Consider the following 10,036-nt stretch of genomic DNA (forward strand, 5'->3'; position numbering starts at 1 on the left):
CGATAAGAAAAGTCACGAACACTGTTACATCTTATATCATAAAATACAGCAGTAGTTGGACTAAAACAAAAAGTATATATTTAGGCCAAATGTCACATTTAACTAACCTTTCAAAATCTGACTTTTAGACAACGACAATTTAAATGTACATTACCTCACCTACTCCCCTTTTTTGGAAGGGGAGCTAACATTTTTTCCCACATTTGCTTTACTAGTATTTAAAAAGAGAACATAAGTAGTTTTTGTTTTGTTTTTTCCCCTATGGAAATGAACATAATGCTAATAGAGAATCTATGCTATAACTTTGTTCAATAAAACCTGTAGCAAATTATGTATATGATGTAGAGTTGAGACATTACTCAACAGTAGAACTGCCAGCAAAATAAGCAGTTCATTAAACCTGCATGATTTCATAGGAGTGTGAAATTCTCCCTTTTACAGTGTGTTTTCTGTTTCTGTCACTAGATGGTGGCAGTGCCAGTAAAACCTTACTGGATTGTTCATCTGGATTGTTACAATTTTAAGTTAGTTTTACACACATTTACAGTGACAGATTATTTTTTGAAAGAGGGATTTAACACAGTCAAAGTGGTTCAAATAAGACCAACACATCACATTGCTTTTTTAAATAAATGACTGCAAACAAGTTTTACCTTCATTACCAGTGTAATATTTTTATGCAATTAGTCTTGTTCTGAGTATTCATTTTTTGCTTAATTGCTCTCATTTATCAGTTGCATTATAAAAGTGGAAATGAATGTCTAAATATGTTCTGTGGGGAATTGAATGAGCTATTATAATAACTTGCAAAAGTACCTTGGATGGCTGCATGGAGAGTTAAGATCCAACCGTGCACAGTAAGATAGATAATATTGTTAATTGAAAAAAATTCACATCCGCTTGAATAGCAAAAGAAATAAAATAGTTATTTCCTCTGTGTGAATAAAATGAGAACTGCTTTTTTATGCTGCAGGATATGACCCTTTAATTGTCCACAAAGTGACAATGTCACTGTTTTATTTTATGTTTAATCAAGTGCTCAGAGAAGGGAGTCATACTTGAGATTCACTCTGTTGCCTTGAAGAAATACAGAGCAGTCAAAAAAATGCCTGATGCCTAAATACAGATCCACCTACAGAGGATAACATAATATAACCCTCTGATTGTGAAAGCCATTTGTGCTGTGAAATCTTGACCTTAGTCAAAGAGTGTCTTGATTGGACATGCTAATTACTTAAAGTTTCAAATTATTTAAGAAATATTAAGACCATTTTGAATTTTTTAGCAATACATTTCATGTAATTTCTCATCATCCTCTCCTCTATCCTTAGTATGAGCAGCGACATGCCAGGAAGTTTTCACCTATTTGTCTCCCATCTTGTCTTGGTGGTAGGCGTAGCAGTCAGTAGTGGGAACCTGAGGGTGAGGAGCTGGTGAAAGAGAGGTGTGGGGCATAGGAGAGAGGTGGCTGACCTCTGGGCAGCCGTCAGGTAGCTTGTAAAGAGACAGATGGTGACACTGGGAAGATGGAGGCATGCTGACAGGAGTCTGCATAAAAATGTAAACACAACTATAAGCACAAAAAGGAAGAAACCATTTTAATTAATTTTATTTCACTGAGTCAGTGAACAAGCATCGTGCTGATTAATAGCTTACAAATGGGCACATAATCAAAATGTGTGGCCTTGGGAAAGGACTAGGCTAATATTTATATTACAGCACGTATTATTTTCAAATATTAGCTGATAATCACATTTGAAGAAACATCAGTTTTATTAAAATTTCTAGAAACTTACCAGCACAGTGTGAAGGTACAGGCAAGCCCCTAATCAAAGGATAACTAGCTACCTTCTCTTACAAAACAGAAATTCCTATATAAATCATATGTTTTTTGCTCTGCCTGTTTTATTAGCCTTTATGCAAGTTTTCAGTTTCTCTTTAATGCACAAATTATATAAATAACACAGCAAAAACCACTGTAAAATAAGTTTTTTTTTTACATTATTATTATTATTATTACATTTACAGCATGTTATTGGCACTGGTTGCCACTGGACCCAGGTCAAAATTTATCCTTTATCTGAGGGCTGGCAAACTTTAAATTGAGGCAGTGGCAATATAGAAAGCTTTCAGTGACAGTAGGAGAGACCTTATTTCCCTAAGGCGACCCCTGACTCCACTCACTGCAGAGGCAAGTGACATGCATGATCCTATTTAAACAAACCTAAGAGCAACAATAAAAGCCACAAAAAGCACAACCAACTAAAGCAAGATGGCGGTGAGAAGAGGGGAAATAACGATTAAATATGATGCTGATTAGCTAAATGAGGTGGCTTCCTATGTACACTGTATTGACACCCACCTGCAGTGTGTTACTGTCACTATTTCTCAGTTCATCTAGGTAAGTCAACCACAGCTTCAGCCTCTGCCATGTAGCCTTTATTTCTGCTTGCACCTGTAAGAAAGGGGAGGAAAAGAAGCTTGAAATAGGATAATAACGAGAACTGAATTTGGAAACTTGACTTAGAGACTGGGTTAACGACTAAGAAAATGAAGAGGCTAAACACTGCAAAGAGTGTTTGCAAGTAAGGGAAATATCTCAAATGCAAAAGCTAAAATCTGCAAAAAATGAGTAACACATCCTCTGCTGAACATGAAAAACATTGTCTTGATTCTTAAACTGTAGAACATATGAACGACATCAAGACCAAGAGGGCCTGCACCTTTTCTAGTGTCACCTAGTCCCTTTTCACTCCAGATGGGCATTACATTGACTTACATGAATTTCTCGGCTGTCCATTCAATTCAGCTAACTATAACCTGTACGCTGACCTTAAACAAGCCCCGCTCTAACCTTAAACTGAGGCTTCATTCAAAAATGTAATGATTAATATTATGAGAAGTTTGTTTTGTCCACCACATCACATGCTACATACCTCCTTGTTGACAAAACAGTACAGGACGGCTACAAGTAAACCCTGTAAAGAGTTTGTATTAGAGGTCATTTAGTAGTGTTTTGCTACTTTTATCTGCAAATTATTATGATGGTAAATATTATCTAGGTGCAGATTCTTGATTATACCTGAAAAGAGTTCAAGAAGAGCTGGAAGAAGAGGTTGATATTGTGAAAGACTCCATCTGTTTGCACATTCGTCAACGCCGCAAACACAACTTCATGGATCCCCAGCAGAGGGATCAGGGTCAATGTGGATTTGGCCAGTCTGGAGAGAAACATGAGAATCAAATGTTCCCTGGTGTTTACTTGTTGAACTGTTATTAAACTCACTGAAGCAGTGATATGCTTTTGTAGGCAAAGGTTATGTCAAGCGATGTAACAGAGTTCCCTCACTTGTCTTCTCTTAATTACTGTCTGTATATGTGTGAGTTTTGATCTTTACACTTACACACAAGATTCTTACAAAAAAGTCTATCAATTAGTTAATTCATGTTTTATTTTCACCTGATTTTTGTAGTTGCTAAGCAAAAACGAAAGGAAAAAAAACTAAAATTAAACTAAATTAAAGATAGGTGAGCAAATTAGGTCAAACATTAGATAATTATGTCAAGACAACAAGGAGATGAAAGCACCTTCACTCATCTTAGTGCTAATAAAAAATTCTCACTATACATAATGCAGTTCTCAAATCAGTAACGCTTTCCCTCACCCACATTAGACATTCCAGGCGTTTTTACACACAATGCTATGGTTACTACACATACTTCACTACTAAAGATATTTGTTACTGTGTTGAGGCACTTCTAACTTGAATCTAAAAAACTCATCAGCACACTCTCTCTCTGGAGCTCTCACTTCTCTGGATACTGTATTAGTATTTCCAGTCAAGTTACTTCAAGTTTTGTTCAAATATTTATACTGTCAGAAGTTTACACACTCTCACAGGTTTACTTGGAACACATAGAAATACATACTGTCAGTCTGTGTCACAGGTGCATGTGACAACATGTTATGAAAAATGCCAGAATGACTTTTTCTGCTGTGAGAATTGCGGCGATCGAGAAAAACCGTATCTTTTGTCATTGTCAGTGTTCATTACTTTGTTGTTATCTACATACCTGAATTTATAGTCAGTATATCTCATCTGATGGGCTTTCAGTTTAGATATAAGGATCAGAATGATGCGAATAAAGATGAAGAAGTTAACCTGAAAAGATAAAATAAGAGAAACAGACTCATTAGTATATTTATTTTGTAATTATTATTTTAGTCATTTTAGTTTTAATTTGAAAGCTGGAGGTGATATGTAGGTGACTATGATGTACAGAGTGCCCCGCCCCCTGTAGGTCACAGGGCTGTTTATGGTCACATAACTCACACATGATTGTTCATACTGACAAATTTACTTTATAACCTTTATATTTGTGTCTATTACCATTATGGCCAGGAGAATAGGGATACGGATTATACACCAGTAAGCCATGTTTTCATTTATTTCCCAACACCTGAAAAACACAGACATTGCATGAAGATGATAAGCAGTTTTTATTTACTGAAGTGCTCCATTCTGACTTCATGCATTGTAATAACATATGCATTATGTATATATTACCATTACATCAACACTTTTTTTTATCACGGTAAAAGCATGGAGACTTACTACAGAACAAAATGGTGTTAAAACTACTGCATACATATACTAAAGCTATGATGTAGAGTGTAGTTAAGAGATTAAAGAAGAGACGAGAAAAGAATACAAATAAGTACAAGGCAGCACAAAGTCAGCAAAATAATTATTAAAAAAGTCAGACTAAAAGTTCACCTTGTGTCTTCATACATGTAACGTACAAGAATCCAGGGAAAGACAAATAACACTGGGGTGCCTGAAACAACGACAGTTCAGGTAAGCAGAGAAAATTCAGGATTGTGAGATTGACCAATTTTGCCATAATGTGAGCCAAGCCTTTAACTACTTCATTTCCTTTGTGTTGTATGTAGCTACTTTTGTCTGGTGTCCTTGGCTTACCCCAGCCTATCAACAGATATCCACCAAAAAAGCAGTTTTCAGAGAAAGCCATCAGCGCCAGCAAGTTGTGCAGATACAGGCCTTCCACGAGAAGCCAGTAGTAGTTGGCTCCCACACAGTAATGCATCAGCACTTGAGCCACAAGGCAGCTGGACAATGCCTAATATTTAAGTGTGTTTTTAGGAGGAGATACAAAAAAGTAGAATTAAGAAATATCCGTCACTTCTAACAGTTATGAATCTTCAGAGTCCCTGGCTATACTTAAGTCTATATGAGGAAATTAAAAAAACTGCCCGAGTAATGAACACTTTTATTTTATAATGTAACAATTTATAAAGTCAAATTAATAACTAATTATCACTTAGTATTACTATATGTTATCTCGCATGAATGATGAAGCGGTCCAAGGAAGGGGTGTGAAATATATTCAACTATGTCATCTGTGAAATGACACATATATTAGTATCACTGAAATAATACAAGTTTTTATGCTTATAACCTGGTTACTGTTCACTTCAAAGATTTCCCTGTTGTCTGCGAACTCCAGGTAGGTTTTACCCAGTAGAGCATCTTTAGTCAGGATGGAGAGAGCTCGCAGAATGAACGACGCAAACAAGTTGCTGTGGATGTAGTTTCTGGTACAGTGGAGCTTACTGCAAGTTTCACAAAGGTTAAATAATGTTAAAAACATAATAATCACAAAACAAAGTCAGCCTGCTAAACATGTGGCTCATAGAGAGTGAGATTGATTTCACTTTTCGTTTCAAATTTTTTGTAACAACAGAGCTTATAGCTGCAGTGCTAAGGCTCATGTAATTTCCCCATGTTTCATGGATTATTGTTGTTATGGTATTTGCACTTGCAAGAGCTTCACAGCTCTAGTTAAGAAAAGTTGGTTTTGAGAAGAAAGTCTGCTTAAATGCTACTTGGAGAAATGTTAGAGTATGAGACAGATTACCTACCTGAAAAAGAGAAGAATAATCAGAGCCACACAGAGACTGACCAGACTGAGAGAGTAGCCCACTGTGTACATGACCCGAAAGCAGGCATAAATAATAATTTGCTTCTCCTACACAGAAGAAAACAAAAAGACAAGGGTGGGTTATTACTGTGAGGCCACTAAATATGAACCTACGTAACTTCCTTTTACTAAACCCTAATTGTTTTAAAATCTGTTATTCAGAATAGTTGTGCACTTTCAAATGGAAAAATAAAGCATTGATTCTACTGATTTTGCAGTTTCACACTTTTTAAATTAATTTTAAATCAATTCTACTTTGGTGACAGTTTTCTGATTAATTATTTTCTGACCAATTTTCCCATATGCTCCTGGCATACCTCCTCCTGTTGGCTGTCCTCAGGTTGGCACTGAGAATGATCCCTCCAGGTTTGACTGGAGTTTCTGGTGGCCCATTTGCCATCAGGGCCACACTCACGCAACACAAAGCCACTACGCACTACAGGAAAACAGAAAAGAGGCTAAAACACATGCCTGTGATTAAAACAATGCTTTTATCTGTGTGTATATAGCCTGTTGCTATGTCCATGTGTTTTTGGATAGCGATATTTTTTTTAATCATTTATTATCTGTACATCACTACAGCAGATTTTAAAATCAAATATTTAACATGGGTTTAAAATACAGTCACTTATTTGGACATTGGATAGAAGTATTGTTTTGAATATTTGAATAAGTATCAGTTGTAGTCATTTAAGTCACCGAAGTCTAGAACCCATGGACATGCCCAAATAGTGGATTTTGTTTCTTGAAATGCTCTGCCAGATTTTTACTGCAGCCATCTTCAGTTGCTGCCTGTTTTAGGTCTTTTTGCATTCAGTTTTTTACTGAATAACGGAAAAGCTGCTTTGCTCTGGTGGGTTTAGTTGAGGCGACTGACTTGAAGAATATCCCATTTCTTTGTTTTGAGAAGCTCTTGGGTTGCTTTTAAAGCATATTTTAGATCACTAACCATTTGCACTGTGAAGTACGGCCCCATCAGTTTTGCAGAAATTGTCTGAATAGCAATGACTGTGAGCAAAGAATAGCCCTGTACACTTCAGAATTATCCCTGCTTCTTCTAAGAGCAGTCACCACCATTTTATCAGTAATCAGCAGTTATCAGTAACCACCAGTGACCCGGTTCTAGTGGCAGCCATACATGCCCATGCCATAATGTTATGGCCTCCATATTTGACAGATAATGCAGTATGCTTTGAACTGTTTCTGTTTTCCCATCATTCTGGTACAAATTAATCTTGGTTTAATCTCTCCAAATATCAATGGTTTTCCAAAACTGTGCCGGCTCTTTCATGTGTATCAGTTTGTATCAGAAGGTGGCTCTTAATTGTAAACTTTTACAATGGTACCTAATCTGCATTCATCCAGCTTAGTTATGCTCTGTGGTCTTTCTGACCTTTTAATGTTGTTGAGTTCTATACTGTGTTCCTTCTTTTGGCACACTTAAAGTTTTGCCGTCTTTCTTATAGGTTTATTTTGGGTTTTTTATTTTTTATTTTGTCATAATGATTGCCACCATGTCTGTCACCTTCATCTCTTTGGACCTCATATTGAGAATTGTAATGAACAGTTATCAAATACAAGTTCAACACTTAAAATCAACAATCTTTTATCGGCTTAAATTATCCCAACATAACAAGGGAACAGCTCTCACATGGCCATGAAAGTGTTTGTCAGTCCAATTATTTTTTGAGCTTCTGAATGGCTGTAATTCCAAAACAGTTAATAAAGTTTTTTATTAAGCTATTTAAATTGAATCGCTAAAAGCTAAAGGTTTGCAAGTCACATAGTCACATCTGAGTTGTTTCATTTAAAACTCATTGTTGTGGTGTGCTGGGAAAAAATGCAGGAAAATGTGTAATTGTAAAAAAAAACAAAAAAAACCTTTACCTAAATGTATCTATATATGTGTGTTTGCAACCTGGTACCTACCTTGGTTGTACCAAGGTAGGTACCAGGGGCAGGGCACCTTGACTGTAGAGTTGGGTTGTCCATCTGACCAACAAGCATATTCGTCAAACATACGACTGCATACCAATTCTGGAGACAGAATAAGAATGAATGAATTGTGTTTTATAATCAGTCGGTGAGATGGATGAATGTTCTATAAAACTTTCACCATGTTTGCACATTTATTCTAAATTAAATGATTTAACGCTTAAATTAATGGATTATATTTAAGCGTTAAATCTAATTAATGTATGTTTTAGCATTAATATGATTATTGAGCATATGTGTGGATTACCGTCTGGTCCGGGTTCTGCGCTCATCCTGACCAGACACTCATTTCTGTAGCGGATCCATTCTGCCACCATATCTTCAACAGTCCTCGCTGATATACTCTACACACACACACATACACACAAATGACCTGAAATGATCATTTATAGCCACTAAATACTAAACCCAACCTGTACCCTCAGTCAGACCCAACCACTTAAGCCTAATACCAATTTTAACCCTTAAACCAGGTCTAAACCCACAAACCCCTCTTTGAATGTGGAATGTGAAAATGAGGACTAACAGAAATGTCCTTTTGGTTTCAAATTGGTATATTAAAATACAAAAGTGAACATATGACAATATTTTAGCTTTACATTAGTCAACACTTGCATTTAAATTACATGACGATAAAGGACACAAGTTCTGTGGCTTACAAATGACTGAGATTTAAAATCATCTATATACTTTTTTCCTTTGCATGCTTTTCTTTTATAGACTTTTAACATTATTATGGATACTCTTAGACCAATGCTTACTATCTGTTCACAATCTATATTCATTCTGGTAATCCCCACTAGAGCTTTTTGCAAAGAGTGCCTAATAAACTGGCATTTCACTGGATGTTGTACAGCTGCAGTTCTACAGCTACAGAGCTTTTTTTTCAAGTATCAGGTATCGTTTGGTCATTGCTGGCACAATAAAATACTTTACCACAGTCCTGTCGAGTAGAAAGAGGATGATGAATATGTAAGAAGCCTTCATCATTCAGAGGTGCACCAGGCTGGCCATGCATAGGTCATCACAAAGCTACAGAAGGTCACTCAGAGGTCATTAGTGAGTAAACAAAGATTAAATCAGGATGTGGTGTAACATATTCTATTCTCTACCTGTAAATACAGAGAAAACAGTTTGACCCCATGAACGATTTTAAACGAATTTCTATTTGATCTGCATCCAAAAATCTAAAAAGTGGAAGCAGCATGCAAAGACTAACAAGAACTAAAAATGAAAGTGATTTCCATTTACTCCATGCTCTTACACCGTAACCAGCTGTGGACAATTTTACAGCAAAATAGAAAAAACTGTGGTGGTCAACCCCACTGACAGACATATTAGTGGAGCTCTGCCTTGCTGTGGCACAAATGCATAGTTGTGTTTTCATTTATATTTATAGAGTTTTTAACTATGACAATAACTTGTCATCATGTAATTTCAGCTGTGGGAATTTGCTGTTCTTCTTCATTAGTGAGATGAGCCTCCATAAAGTGACTCTGTAAACACATTAAGATCCCCAAAGCATCAGAAATACCCACACAACTACACATGAGCCCGCATGATGCTGCACCCAACAGGTTTTAGTTTATGTAACAGGACTAGCAGGCTTTTGCTTGCTCTCTCTCTCTCACTGCACACATGATGAAAAACATACAGTTGTGTTCAAAAGCTCATATACACTCATCATGCATATCATGGTCATTTTAGGCTTTTAATAATTTCTTTGAACTGTTCCTTTTGGAACGATTGTACACCATACATTTCTAATGACTTAAAAAACAAGAATTGGTTGCTTAAGTTTATTTATTTTAGATTTTCTCCAATCCACATAGACAAAAGTATCAATACACCCACTAATAATATTTGGTTAAACATCCCTTACAAAGTTGCATCCAAACCATATGGTTTTGTTTGCCTTCAAGACGCTTCTGACATAATTCTGTCTAAATATTTGACCACTCTTCTTTGCAGAGTTCATCTAAATTGAATGATTTCCTAACCTCTAGCAGCCTTTAAGTACAGTCAACAAATTTTAAAT

At 36.2% G+C, this 10,036-nt stretch overlaps 1 protein-coding gene across 1 annotated transcript; it reads right to left on the minus strand.

Annotated features, from left to right (window-relative positions):
• Positions 1-51: 51 nt before the first annotated feature.
• gipr (gastric inhibitory polypeptide receptor) lies at positions 52-9,040 on the minus strand. The gene is made up of 14 exons (XM_086260318.1): positions 8,935-9,040; positions 8,246-8,342; positions 7,933-8,040; positions 6,321-6,439; positions 5,945-6,051; positions 5,482-5,635; positions 4,983-5,142; positions 4,779-4,839; positions 4,392-4,461; positions 4,075-4,163; positions 3,083-3,221; positions 2,937-2,978; positions 2,363-2,455; positions 52-1,548 (listed from the first exon to the last, which is right to left on the minus strand). Exons 1-14 carry the CDS (start codon positions 8,986-8,988, stop codon positions 1,363-1,365), a joined length of 1,479 nt encoding a protein of 492 aa, XP_086116444.1. The 5' UTR covers positions 8,989-9,040; the 3' UTR covers positions 52-1,362.
• Positions 9,041-10,036: the final 996 nt, after the last annotated feature.

This window comes from Aulonocara sp. 'chitande type north' Nkhata Bay, linkage group LG14 (assembly GCF_057382095.1).
Source record: "Aulonocara sp. 'chitande type north' Nkhata Bay isolate Kocher_YH1m ecotype deep benthic linkage group LG14, A_spYH_male_GT1.1, whole genome shotgun sequence".
NCBI lineage: Eukaryota > Metazoa > Chordata > Actinopteri > Cichliformes > Cichlidae > Aulonocara > Aulonocara sp. 'chitande type north' Nkhata Bay.